This window comes from Mastigoproctus giganteus, chromosome 9 (genome assembly GCF_048544385.1).
Source record: "Mastigoproctus giganteus isolate SK-2022 chromosome 9, ASM4854438v1, whole genome shotgun sequence".
NCBI classification, from domain to species: Eukaryota; Metazoa; Arthropoda; class Arachnida; order Uropygi; family Thelyphonidae; genus Mastigoproctus; species Mastigoproctus giganteus.
The window spans coordinates 190,849,897-190,865,325 of record NC_143583.1 but is presented as its reverse complement, the minus strand read 5'-3'; the positions used below and the strand labels follow the sequence as shown (position 1 = coordinate 190,865,325).

General features: G+C 35.2%; 1 protein-coding gene across 2 annotated transcripts in view; it reads right to left on the bottom strand.

Annotated features, from left to right (window-relative positions):
- The window catches only part of LOC150080975 (ATP-dependent 6-phosphofructokinase-like), a 303,293-nt gene that overhangs the window by 137,080 nt on the left and 150,784 nt on the right, over positions 1 to 15,429 (bottom strand). For both annotated transcript variants that reach the window (XM_090381722.1, XM_090381723.1), the window contains exon 10: positions 5,934 to 5,998. In XM_090381722.1, the coding sequence (XP_090237848.1) occupies positions 5,934 to 5,998 (65 nt within the window). The remainder of the gene's footprint in view (positions 1 to 5,933; positions 5,999 to 15,429) is intronic.

Here is a 15,429-nt window from a genome sequence, read left to right as displayed (position 1 = left end):
TTACTACCATAAAACAATAAAAACAATTTCCAGTTGCGTTTCTGCTAGTGGAATCTGTTATAAACCGGTAGTAAACTCCATCTAATTGCATTTGCGATTATACCGATAGCTGGAATTGTGTTGGTTTTTACGTTATTATGGTGAAATGTGTTTCCCCTTCACTGATATAAAACACAAATACATTTTCAGACTCTTCTTCATTGCTATCGTGTTGCGTTCAGTTGGGGTGATTCCCCATTCGACTTCCATTTCTTGTAAACACAAAGGCGAATCGTGTATAAGCGAATTCGGTTCGTGTTATATAAGATAACGTTCCCCTATTTATAAATCGTGTATGATCGAATTCGTGTAATGCAAACACGTGCTATACGAGGACCGACTGTACCAAAAAAAAAAAATTATATAAGAGCCCCCAGCAATAACATTCCACATTCTGCATCACAGATTTGGAAGACTACTATGAATAATTGCACTGGAAGGCGTGCTAGCCATAGATAGTGTTATTGTTATTTGGTTTTTAGGAGCATTAGCAACTAAGGCCATATTGCTCCGGGGATATTCCCTCCATATTTGGTGGTCACGGGCTCGAACCCCGGTCTAATCAAGAAGCGTGTACTTCGCATTGCTGCTTCTGCCCACCTGGCTACGGAGACGCCTCCATGGATAGTGTTGTTCAATCACTGCCATATCACTGCCAATAAAATGCAATTGAATTTATGTGGAGACAAATTAAGAGACATGGCAGAGAATAGCAAAACATTTAAACATTTTTCTAAAGAACTTGTGTGAGATGATATCTTGGAACCAATTATAATTAACCTGTTTGATTCTTCTTACTATGATAAAAACTGATTATAAAAAATATTTTATTAAATCTAATTAATATTTATTATTTCAAGAGTGTGGGTATGTTTTCTCTTTCAAATAGTCATACATGGCAGATTTCATTTTTTAATTTATACATATCCTTAATATGAAAAAATTTTAGTGGATTTTGTAACAATACTAATGAAATCTTAGTCCAGCCAATGCATGCAGTAAAGCATATGCAGTTCTGGCAGAAATACAATTTGGTACATATCCTTAATATTTTAGTATTAGTGAAAACATTCATGAAAAAAATAAGAAGCAATATTATTTAAAAATTCCAGATACAGACACTCCCATTGCAAACAACATAAAATGTGGCAATGTCGCAATGTAGCTCGCTCTCTCTCTCTCTCTCTCTCTCTCTCTCTCTCTCTCTCTCTCTCTCTCTCTCTCTCTCTCTCTCTCTCTCTCTCTCTCTCTCTCCCCTCCCCCTCCACACAGAGCCAATTGAAAGTTATGCTGCTGTTGTTGTTATTTTGGTTTTTAGGAGCATTAGCAACTAAGGCCATATTGCTCCGGGGATATGTGGTGGTCATTTCCTGACCTTTACGCATTCTCCGTATTTGGTGGTCACGGGCTCGAACCCTGGTCTGATCAAGAAGCATGTGCTACACACTGCTGCTCCTGCTCACCTGGCTGCGGAGGCGCCTGAAACTTATGCACTGATCACTTTACTTTATCGGGTACTGTACAGGGTTATGAAGCTTTTAAATTTATCAGTTTACTATTCCAACAAACTATAAATTTTGACATGCAGGAAAAGTGCCCTGTTTAATTATATGATATTCATACTATATCCAATCACAACACTCCCTGACTACTGCCTACCAAATGAAGTGACCAGACATGGCTTTACCATTATGACACTAAAACCAAGCAGCAGTCAAGTCACTGAAAACATTCAGATTCAGTGCATCCTAAAACATCAACTCATTCCTTCTGTTGCATAAAAAATAGCATTTTTAGGCACATATATACATAATGTGTCTATTGTCTTCACCATAAGTTTGCAGATGATACAAAGGTTGGCAGGGTTGTTAATGACAGTAATGGCAGTGTGCTACTGCAACAGGATCTAGAAAATTTGGGCAGATAGGCTAAGAAGTGGCAACTGAAGTTTAACCTTGACAAATGTGAAGTACTGCATATAGGTAGAAGTAACCCCAGAGAAACGTAACAACCGCGTGGTACTACACTTAAGGTGGTAGAAAATGAAAAAGACCTGGGAGTAATTGTGCTGTCAGATATGAAGTTTTCTGAGCAATGCAGACAGGCTGGCAGGGCAGGTCATGGGTTTTGTCAATGATATATAGGAATTTTGCTAGCAGGGAAAATGAAGTGATTGTCCCTCTGTATAAGGCAATGGTCAGGCCATGCCTTGAGTACTGCGTACAGGTCTGGAGGCTTCATTTTAGGAAGGATGTAGATTTGCTTGAGCATGTACAGAGAAGGGCAACAAGATTGGTGAGGGGAATGAAGGGATCCGCTTACCAAGAGAGGCTTAAGTTCTGCAAATTGCAGTGGCTGGAGACTAGGCACCTGCGCGGTGATCTGATTGAGGTGTATAAGGCCTTGAATGGGTTGAGCATGCTGAATTCTGATGGGATCCTTCCACTTGTTCAGATTACAAACCTAAGGGGGCATAAATTCAAATTAAGAAAAGACAGATTAGAATAGATGTGTGGAAATTTGCCTTTAGCCAGTGGGCGGTTAATTGCTGGAACAAACTTCCATCTGTCGTTGTGGAAGTTGATAGGTTAAATAAATTAAGGAGGAACTGGACAGGCATTTGGAGGGAATGGTGTGATTTTTTTTTTTTTTTTTTTTTTGGCTGATGCTGCATAAGCTCACTTGCTTTCTTGCATCACATGCCGTTACTACTACTACTACCATGTTCAAAGTTGAGTATATCAATGACAAATGTATGCAATTTCAGGGATAGCATTTTGAAAAGGAAAAAAGTAGATTTGTGGACTTCTATAATGACAGTAATTAAATGGGTGGTAGCTTCAGTCTAAAAATTAAGTGATTGGCCCTTATCAATTAATAAATATTTTAGATTGACAAATTCCTCTAAGACAATTCAGAAGCCATACGATTGGGTAAAATATCTGAGGAACATCAGTAAAATGTCAAAAGGACTACCTATCACCCTTTTAGAATTATAAATTCTTGAATCAAGAAACAATTTAACCTTGGTGCAATATTTTTTTTTTTTTTTTTAGATATAGAAATTTCAATGGGAACATTAGAATACTAATGTTCCCATTAGTTACTATGTGTAAAAAAAATTTCAAAGTAGTTTAAAATAATTGTCGGTTATAGCCACTTAACTTTTATTTTGTTTAATTCTTAGGTTTTTAAACCTGCAGTACACCTAACTGTAAACCCATAACAAAAAAATTAAAATTACAAATACATAAAAACAGACAATTTAAAATTTATTACTGTGGTGGTACATTAACAAAAGACTGAAAACATCTGGTTTAATTAATATTTGGTAATCTAATAATAACATTGCCTTACAGTCCTCAATTTTTCAGCTTCATCCTACCTCTTAGCTATACTGTAATCTTTCTTTATATAAATACTTAGTACATATAGAAGCAGAAATTAATACAGTAAAATCTCATTAATACAAAGTACTCGATTATATGAAGTACATACCATTCCCTGCGAAAGGATAGACTTTTCTATGTAAATATATTCATTTATTACAAAATTCGGTTTAAATTAACAAAAGAATAAAAAGTTTTTCTAAGTTGTTTACATGCACTCCCTTGCTCTCCATGGGAATAAGGTCAGTTGCAATTGTTACCCCAGTTCAGAGTCTTTTGCTACTATATACAGCAATCTATTTTTTGTGCCATTTTATCTGAGCTGATGTCTTTTTCGGAACTTGTCTTTAAATTAATTTAAAATTTGTTTATATTAAATCTTATCTAGCAGTGTTATGGCGACAAAAAGTAGACGGACAGAATTAAGCCTGGAAATTAAACTAAAAGTTATACAAGAGGCTGATAGGATGGAAAGAAGCAAAACAGACATTGCAAAGGAATACAACATCCCTTTACCTACTTTATCTACAATACTGAAAAACGAAAAAGACTTGGAAGAAGTGCATGACACTGGAGCAGCGATGAAAAACAGGAAACGAATTTGTCGTGCAAAACACGAGGAGCTTGAAACAAAACTTTGTGCTACCAACAAATGCGTGCATCTAATTTGCCAATATCAGGTCCGATTTTGCAAGAAAAAGCAAATTATCTAGCTCAGCAACATGGGATTAGCAACTTCAAATGCAGCAGTGGCTGGCTCCAAAGATTTAAAGACAGGAATAACTTGGTTTCATGAAATGTTTGTGGTGATTCTGGATTAGTCGACAAAGAAAAGGCTACAGACTGGTTGTGTTCTGTACGGTCCATCCTTGAAAAATGAGGCAAAGGATATTTTTAATCTTGACAAGACAGGTTTATTTTATAATTTGCTGCCAAACAAAACATTTCTGTTTGAGGAGAGTCTTGTCATGGTGGAAAATTAAGTAAACAAAGACTCACTGTTCTGTTATGCTGCAATTCAGATGGCAATACAAAACTACACCCACTTGTGATTGGTAAGTTTTCCAAGCCAAGATGTTTTAAAGCAGTTAACCAACTTCCCTGTGATTATGAGGCCAATAGAAGTGCTTGGCTAATGGTCAATTTTTCAGTCTTAGTTATCAAAACTGGACAGAATGGTTTCAGAAAAAAGGAACATTTTGATGATTCTAGACCGTTGTACAGCACGTTCTGTCGAGACACTTAAGTTGACAAATATACGGCTGTTGTTTTTACCCTCCAATACAACAAGTTTAATGCAACCACAGAATCAAGGCATTATTTATAACCTCAAGAGACCATATAGAGCCCACCTGATAAGTTGGTTGATCCACAACATAGGAGGGAACAATTTGCAGCCAAATTTGAATGTCGTGGATACTATCCGTAATCTTGTTATTGCTTAGGAAAGTATTACATCAAGTATCAACTGCTTCAGAAAGAGTGGCTTTGGAGAGAACATCATCGAAAAACATGGTCCAGCAGACGAATGTAATAGCAACAGTGAGGAATGGAGGAATTTGAAGGAGCATATGGATTTTGCTGGCGAATTTGAAGAGTTTGTGAAGATGGATGATAAAGTTGCTACCACTGCAACGCCAACACCAGAAGAGCTGCTGGGTACCAAACAAAACGATGATGTTTTTCTTACCAGTAACAGCGAAAGTGAAGAAGTGTGCACACTGCCATCTAAAAAAAAATGCCCAAAATGCATTGAACACAATAGAGAATGTGTTGGCCTGCAGTAACATTTATAAATAAATAACTATTGCATTTGATAATGTCTGTGCTGTAGTTAAAAAATACACATAGAACAAAAACAACATTGGATTCTTCCTTTAAATTAGATTAATTTATTAAAAAGTTAATGGTTTGTACATCTCCTTTTATATTAAGATTATAATTCTTTTAATCTGATACTAAAATATTATACATGTATATATAAAATATATATACTGTGCAATATTTTCATTTCTGTTAATATTGCTTTTATCTTACAAATAAAATAAAATATTTAAAAAAAAATGTTATTCCTATTACTGTATTGTTAGACAAAAGCTTTTGTTTTTATTTTATTTTATTAATTTGTTTGATATTATTATTATTATTATTATTTATTATTATTTTTAGATATACAGTATGTACCAAAAAAAAAAAAAAAAAAAAAACGGTAAAATTTTGACACTTTCGGGGGGACCTCGTTACTACAAACCTCGTTATTACAAAACGTGAAAATTTAGGTCCCTTGAACTTTGTATTAACGAGATTCCACTGTATAGAATAATTATACATTAAATTTCATATGATTTTTATATTGTTGTTTAGTTCATATGTTGTGAACTTGTGGTATATGTACCATTGGTAATATGCACTGATGATGATAAACCCATATGAAAAGAAAATTTAAATTACAAATATATAAAAACAGACATTTAAAATTTATTATGTGGTATAACAATGCCTTACCTTCCTCTTAATTTTACAGCTTCATCCCACCTCTTAGCCTCCATACATTTTCCTACATCTTTAGTCTATATATAAAAATTTTAATAACAATTGCAGAAAAATATTTAGTTAGTACATTCACTTTTTTTTAAATAAATACTTAGTATATATAGAATAATTATACATTAAATTTTAGAAGTATTAACATTAGTAGCAGTGGCAAACAATGCAAGAAAACAAGTTTATACAGCATCAGCCAAAAAAAAAAAAACACTTCCCATTTCATCTGTCCACCCTCTCTAACATATTAGATGGTATATATATATATATATATATATATATATATATATATATATATATGTAATTTAAAGTCAAAGTTACAGTTGATTGAAAAAATATAAATAAAAAAAAAAGGTATGACAAATGCACCAAAACATGCAAAGAAGCAGTAAAGGATGCAAAAGCATGTAAAAATAGATAAGTCTGATAAAGTTTGTATAGATGGAGGTGAAAATATACCAAGTGGCAAGGACTAGAAGGGTAAGGATAGTTGAAAAAAAATATTGTAGATTTCAAAAATGCAAAAGAATGTTAATATTCTAAAAGTTATGATGAATTAAGAAAATTATGGCTGAATTGCAAAGCCAATTTGGAGGTGAAGGAACTGTAAAGCAAAATTATTAATACAAAATGATTAAACAAAATAAAGTAAAATATAATAAATGGTGGTAGAGCTCACTAAATATGGGTGGGCAAATTTAGTTATAAGTCAAATATAAGGATGGCAAAAATGCAGAGTGTGAGTCAGCTGAAGTAAATATTGATACATGGTCAGGTAATTCATCAGGGGACACCTGACCATGTATCAGGAACTGCGTTACTATACTTGTCCATAACAGCAGAAAAAATGTGAAATAAACCCAACAAACAAAAAGAACAAAATTAGCATATTCTTTTACAGTATGGACAAGGTAGTCCCAACGCAGTGTCAATGATATGAAAATTAAGGTAAAAATAAGGATAGGGCTAAAAAATAATTAAGTGTTTCCAGAGCGAGAAAAATATGTAGATTTTTTTAGTAAATTTGGAAAAATATTTTAGTGTTGGAATTTTGTGGAAAATGAGAAGAATTAAAATAAATAGGAAAAACCACATGATATAGGTTGAGGTATTAAATTGAAGATGGGGAAGAGATAAAGGTGTAGTTAATAAACTGAAATATATTTTCAGATATATTTAATACAAAATGCACCCCACTCCAACACACAAGACCATGATGAACAAAGAAAACCTAATAAACCTTTTGTGAAAATTAGCTACTAGACAATTTAAGTAAAAACTCTCATCTCCATGCGATAAACTGACAAAATTATAGTTTACTGGTTCCTAAATATAGTACAATTATTATGAACTAAGTTCCAAATAAGATAATCATGCCCTAAATCCAACAACATTTTAAAACCTCTTTGGGCTCTGTAATCAAGTGTAAAGGAGTAGAAAAATAAAAAAAAGTAAGGACAATATGTTTTAAAACCCAAATTAGCATAACACTAATCAAAAACTGATATTTTTGACATTTCTGCCTTAACTAAATAGTTTTATAAATTTTGGTTTCTATAAAACTAAAATTACAAAATAACTGGATATTTAAATAAGATACATAATAAAATACAAAATAGTTTGAATAAAAATAAGTTATAAGAAATATGTTAATAAAAAAATGAATAATCAGAAAAAAAAAAAAAAAAAACCTTAATAATAATGGAAAAACATGAGAACACCAACTAAAACCTGTTCTACTACGTAGGGTGACAAGACTAATATTGAAATTGCAACTGTGGTGAATAAATTTCTACTTCAAAATCTTAATCTTGCAGCTATGAGATTAACATACTGACATTAGATTTCAATAGGGTGTGAATAAGAATAGAAGAGATTAAGACCAATTTAATCAGAAGGCCTCAGGGTCACTTTTAGAGTGGACCTCAGTTTTAAAGATAAACATTAGAAAGGCTCATTATCTGGGTATTTTTTGACGGAATAGAAATAAATTAATGCATGTAAAAAAATAACATTTAAATTAAATCAGAATTACTTAAAATTAAAATAACAAAAATTAATTCTAAATAAAGTTATAAATTAATAACTAAAATAATGAAATGAAATGCATTTTTAAACGAAAGATAAGTCTGTCAGTCCTTGCTTCTGAGGTTGTATTTGGCTGTCCTAGAAGAATTTTTCACTGGGTTTTAGAAACCATATAGAAAAAAAAAAAATAAATAAAAAATAAAAATACAAATGTGATGCCAAAAAGAAGGTAGGTAACTATAAGGCAGTGAATTTGATTTCACCGGTACGGAAATTCATAAAGTCGACTGCTACGGATGCCATTCAGAACCATCGCAACAAGAATAGTATCTTGAATAGATGCCAGTATGGATTCATTAAAGGAAGATTATGCCTGACCAATCTGGTAAACTGCTATGATATAATTATTAAACAGTTGAATGTAGCCAAGAGGTCAGGAGCGGGAGTGCAGTAGCACACACTCTCTTTGAGTAGACCGGGGTTCAAGCCCCTGATTGCTAAATACGGTCGATCTGCTAACCTGCACTGGACCAGCGTGGCAGATAATGGTCCATTTCCCTCAGCATGAATTGTGGAGGAGGCTTCCATTCTGCAGTGGGTTGATAATGGCTGCAGTTTACTTTTTTGGATACAGTTAACAAATTTCAATTTTTTATATCCAAACTTTAGTAAAGCTTTTGATATGGTTCCTAATGGGAGGCTCCAATGAAAAATTCTATGCTGGATTGCAAACTGGCTAAAAGAAAGACAGAGGGTTTTTGTCAGTCTTTAAGGTGGACAATCGTAACAAGTGGGTTGCTCAAGAATGTGCGCTGGGTCCCCTCCTATTTTTCATAAATGATATTGATTAGGGTATTCAAGGTAAGCTATCAAAGTTTACTGAAGAATTAAAAGTAGGAAAGATAGTTAAAAATCCAAGCCAGGCCATGTTGTTCAAAAAGACTTTGGTCAGTTGTATATATGGTCAAAAAATTAAAACAAAAGTTTAATGCTTATAAATGTAAGATTAAGGGGAACAGAAATTCTTGAGTCACATATAAGCTAGGAGGTGCAGACCTAAACGTGGTCCAAGATGAAAACAGACTTGACTGCCACGATTCAATCTGATGTGAAATATTATATACTCATGAGCCAAAACATAATTACACCTGTTGCAATGAGTGGCTGCATCCCACAATACCTAGGAGTGATACAGCATATATAGTGACAGCACGGGTAGTGCTTGTCAGTTTGTCAGTATGAAGCCCATGTAACAGAGAAAGGGAAGGACTTGGAGTTTCAACAAAAAATGATTTGTGGCACTAGGAAGGTGGGTCCAGCATCTCAGCAACTGCAGGGACCATCAGCTGTTTGAGAGTTGCTATAGTGAAGACGTGGCAGGAATAGTCCAAAGAGGGACACACACAACCACCCAACGTGCCAGGATGGGGAGACCATCACGGTTAACAGTCAAGGTGAACAGCAGTTGGCACATGATGTCCAGGACAACAGACAGCTCACAAACCTTCAGTTAACAGCAGACTGCAACCTGGGTGCAGAGACAAATGTTTCTGAGCACACCATCCTGCAGATGCTCTTGGGGATAGGTCTACAGAGTAAGCAACCATTTCATGTGCAAATGCTGATCAGCTACCATTGACACCTCTGCCTGCAGTTGGCATGGGAGCACTGTTCCTTGACACTGAATGACTGTAAAAAGTTGCCTGGTCTGATGCATCTAGGTTCCAGTTCCATCATGCTGATGGATGGTACATATTTGATGCAGATTAATATTGAAAGGCAGGTGAAACAACTGCAACCAAACTGCACAGTTACTGGGTCTCTTCATCCCCATTGAACTCACCCTCACTGCCAGATCCTACCTTGGCATTGCTTTGGACCAGGTTTTGCTCTACATGGTGATCATGTACAGGAATTCCCCGACTTACATAATATTCAACTTACGAAAATTCGACTTTATTAAGTTTCTGCCGGCCGGTGCAAACTTAAAAAAATGGTGGAAACGTATTTTGCATCCATAGAAATATGAAGGTATTGTGAAAATGTTGTAATGTGAACCCAATAACACTTTTTTGGAAGTTGAAAATTTCACCGTATTACTAAGTCATATTTATAATGGAAATTGCGCTACCCTTTCATCATTATCATATGTTCCTATTATAAGCATTAGTTTCGAACGCCTTTGTGATATTTTTCTAAAGCACATTTCTGGAGGTCACAACCAAAAAACAATTTGAACTTTCCAGTTTATTGGATTTTTCTGTTAGTGCATCTAATTATGAATGGGTAGTAAACTCGATCTTATTGCATTTGCGATAATCCCGATAATGAAATTATGTGGGTTTTTTACACTATTATGGTGAAATGAGCTTCCCCTTCATTGAAATCTCCAATCATATAAAAAACAAATTTTCAAAATCTTATCTTCATTCCTATTTACATATTGCAATGAAGGGTAAGGGACCAACAGAAAGTGCAAGTGCTGGCAGTGCCAGGAAACGAAACAAAATTGATTTAAAAATGAAGATGAAAATTATCGATCTTATTGCATCTGCGATAATCCCGATAACTGCAATTGTGTGGGTTTTTATGCTATTATGGTGAAATGAGCTCCCCTTCACTGAAATCTTGGCGCCTCCATAGCCAGGTGGGCAGGAGCAGCAGTGCGTAGCACATGCTTCTTGATTAGACCGGGGTTTGAGCCCATGACCACCAAATAAGGAGGATGTGGAAAGGTCAGGGAATGACCACCGCATATCCCCGGAGCAATATGGCCTTAGTTGCCAATGCTCCTAAAAACCAAATAACAAACAAACAAACACTGAAATCTTCAATCATATAAAAAACGAATTTTCAGAATCTTCTCTTCATTCCTAATTACATATTGCAATGATGAAGGGGAAAGGGACTAACAGAAAGTGCAAGTGCTGGCAATGACAGGAAATGAAACAAAATTGATTTAGAAATGAAGATGAAAATGATGAAGTACGAAGCAGGACAAAGTTTGTCATCTATTGCAAGGGAATTAGGTCTCACTGCTTCAACAGTGAATACTATTTTAAAGGACAGTGCGTGTATAAAAGAACATGTCAAAAGATTAATAGTGATCACAAAACAGCGTTCAGGTGCTATATCAAAGATGGAAAAGCTGTTAGTAATATGGATGGAAAATCAGATTCAGAAGCAAATGCCCCTGAGTCTAGTGACCATTCAAGCAAAAGCAACAAGTATTTATAAAGATATTAAGGACAAGTATGGCGAACCCAACCCAAGTTCATGGCAAGCAATAGGTGGTTTAATTAATAGGTTCAAGCATCACGCTCTTTTCCACAATGTTAAAGTATGCGGTGAAGTCACCAGTGCCAATTCTGCAGCTGCAGAGAAATTTTGTGAAGTGTTGGAAAAAATTATTGATGAAGGCTGCTATTCAATGCTGCAAATTTTTAAACGTTAACGGGACTGCTCTGTATTGAAAAAAAAAAAAAAAAAAAAAAATGCCGGATCGAACATACATTGCCAAAAAAGAAAATACAATGCCAGGTTTCAAGGCGTCAAAAGATAGGGCAATGCTCTTGCTTGGGGCAAATGCATCAGGAGATGATGGATAAAACTACTGCTTGTGTACTATTCTTGGATAACTATGGATAAAACTACTGCTTGTGTACAGGTCACAAGGCCTGCATTGTGCTGGAATGGTTCAAGGATTATGTCCAAGCATTTCATGTGCTTTCTTGTCTGCCAAATCCTCATGCATTTAAGGGCATCAATAAAGCCAACCTACCTGTGCATTTTTTATCAAAACAAAGAGCATGGATAACAATATCTCTTTGAGGATTGGTTTAAATGCTGTTTCATTCCAGAGGCTGAAAAATATTATAAAGACAACGTTCCTTTCAAGATTTTGCTTCAATTAGATAATGCTACTGGACATCCTATGCATCTAGAAGATTTCAATTCGAATGTGAGAGTCATTTCTACCACCTAACAAGACTTCACTCATCCAACCTATGGATCAGTGTTATTTCGAATTTAAAAGCATACTATTTACGTACAACATTTGCTCTGGCATTGTCTGCAGTAGACAGTGAGAAAAATTTTACGTTAAGAGACTTGGAAATCTTACAATATTTACCATGCCATCTTAAACATTAATAAGGCCTAGGCAGAAATTACTAAAAGTTGCTTAAATGGCACATGGAAGAAAATATCCATACAGCACATAAAAGGCTTCAAAGGATTTGAAAAAGACAAATCATATGAAGAGGTTACAGATAAGATTGTAAAGGTTGCAGAGCTACTTCAGTTGGAGGTTGATGCCAAAGACGTGGAGTTAATTAGAAGAGAAGGAATTATCTAACGAAAAACTTGTTGACTTGTAGGTAGTGATAGTGAAAGAAGAAAATGCTGATGAAGCTCAAGATGAACCAAATGAGGAGCCGAGACGCTTCATTACCAGAGAGTGAGATGGCAATGGCATTTTGTGAAATTGCATCGGCAATGGCGAGGTTTGAGAAGGTGGATCCTGACAGCAAATGATATGCTTGCTTGCTACAAAGAAATCTATGATGAAAAGAAAAAAGCCACCGTTCAGTCATCCAACAATATGTTCTTTCATAAGGTTGAGCGGCCGACCCCTTCTAAATCTCCACAGCCCTCAACCTGCGCAGTAGCATACTTATCAACTGAAAACGTCGATTCTAGCAACAATGCTCAAGAGGCAAAACTTACTGACATTATGCGTCAAATCTATAATTTTGAAATTGCACGCTTTTGTATTTTTCCTGCGCATGAAATAAAAAATTGAATAAATACAATAAATAATTCTATTTACATGTTTGTCGAACATTTCTTTTTTGATTCAATCAATTCAGTGAGCACAGTTGCAAGTGCTGCACAAGCATTTGGGAAATTCCTACTTATGTAGCGTTCCGCAGAACACAACCCTTACATAAGTTGAGGAGTTCCTGTACTCAGATGACACTGGACTCTTTCAACAAGACAATGCCCCAGGTCACAAGGCCCGCATTGTGCTGGAATGGTTCAAGGATTATGTCCAAGCATTTCATGTGCTTTCTTGTCTGCCAAATTCCTTGATATCAATCCCATAAAAAATTTGTGAGTGTGGCATTTGGCAGTCCATGCCAATGACTTGCTTCAGTGCAAACTCCAGAATGTCCTTCTGTCCAGCTGTTCAGATACTTCAGAATATTTTCTGAGGTCTCATGGAGTTGGTGCCGTGCTAAGTGCACGTGGTTATTACAGTGAAGGGTGGCCCAAAATGCTGTTAGGTAGGTAATCATAATGTTTTGGCTAATGAGTGTATGTAGATTTCTGTGTAAGGGTGCTTGTGTGTGAGGAGTGAGAAATGTTATGGTATTAGAACTGTGGCTGAAACTTTCCTATGGATGAACAGAACAAGCACTGAAAATTTGTGTTGATCTAATGTTTTATTATTATCAAATAATTACTAAACATCCAAAATATACTTTAATTTACATATATAGGTATTTGAGAAATTTATAATAATAAAAGTTTTCTGAATGATTAGCTGTTAAATTTTAAAGAAATCTGGAATCACTTGACAAATATTTTTAAAATTTATAATAATAAAATCAATTTTCTGAATCGCTTGACAAAAATTTCTAAATATTAAATTTCATGCAAATCAATCCAACAAGAGTTGAGTTGTTATACGTAAGTCTTTATCAACAAGTCTTAATTGTCTATACAGTAATGTCAGAAGTGTAGTCAATAAAATGAGTGAATTCAAACTGGCCGTTAGGACAAGCAACGCTGACATAATGGGGCTTACAGAAATGTGGTGCCACTTGAGATAGATGAGTTTCAGTACAGTTTGTACTGTACCTCAATGTATTTAGGGATGATAGGGCAGATAGAAGGGGTGATGGGTCATGCTTCTTATCAAAAGCAGCCCAAGCACGACGAAAGCTTTCCCACATTCAGACATTTAGCATGCTAGTATACAGGATCTGTATGGTGAGATAATTGGAAGCAAAGGTATAGTGAGAGTGGGAGTAATGAGAGTGGAAGTAATCTACAGGCCAGGTGACTGTAAAGATTATGATGAGAGTCTCTACTTGCAAATGGAATGAGCAAGTAAGCATGAATGTCTTATTATGGGTAATTTTAATTTGCCTCTAACTGGCTGGAGAAAATGAAAAGGAAACTCTGCATAGGGGATAAACTTTTTAAATCAACTAGATGATTGTTATTTGTATCAACATGTCAGGGAAATTACTAGGGAAAAGAATATTCTAGACCTGATCATCACCCATTAACTAGATGACATAATAGGACTGACAGTACAGGAACCAGTAACAGGAAGTGATCACTGAGTTCCACAGTGGATGATGAAGAGAGAGAGAGAGAAAGAGAAAGAGAGAGAGAGAGAGAGAGAGAGAGAGAGAAAGAGAGAGAGAGAAAGAGAGAGAGAGAGAGAGAGAGAGAGAGAGAGAGAGATAGCAGTAATTAAAGGCAAGGAATATGTTATAATTTCAGGAAAGAAAATTAAGACAGCTTAAGGTGCTACGTGGCATCTATTAACTGGGTAGATATCTCACAAAGAGCAAATACAACTGAATTATGGTATACCTTTTAAAACATTAATCACAGAAGCCTTGAATGCTTATATACCATTAAAAAAAAATACTCCTCCTTGTGGAGTATTATTCATCCAAGTCAGATGAATAATGAAGTTGCCAGATTACTTGAGCAGAAAAAGACAGCATGGAAAAGTTAGAGCAATTAAAATTACTGAAGCTTATTACATCTAAAAATTGATTCGTAATAGTGCCATAGAAAAGGTTAGGCTGCCAAAGGCAAATTATGAGAAATCACTGGCAAAGAGAACAAAGAGTGGGGATAAGGAATTCTTCACATATATAAATGCAAAGAAGAGAAGGACAAACCAGATTGGACCCTTATATAATGGACGTGGGATAGTATTAGATACCCCAGATGATGTTGCAGATGAACTCAATAGTTACTTTCCATTGATATTTACAGAAGAAAAACTGTTTATGTTATTGAGAGATTATGAGAGTGAAGTTGAAAAATATGTAATTAATGATATTGAAATTTCACGATTATTTAATGAAAAAAACTTTTGAGCCTACAGGTGAGTAAGACTCCTGGGGTTGATTGCATATACCCTATAATTTTAAGGGATGTGGCAAGTGAGTGCATTGAACCATTGAGGCTAATTATGAGAGCACCAATGGACTCAGGAGAGAGATTCCATTGGACTGGAAAAGTGCTAATGTATCTCCAATACATAATGGCAGTTCTAAGAGTATAGTGGGAAATTACCAACCAATCAGTGTAACTTTGGTAGTAGGGAAAATCATTGAAGCAATAATCAAGGGTGGAATTTGGGATCATTTAGATAGAAATGGAATTCTGGAGGTTA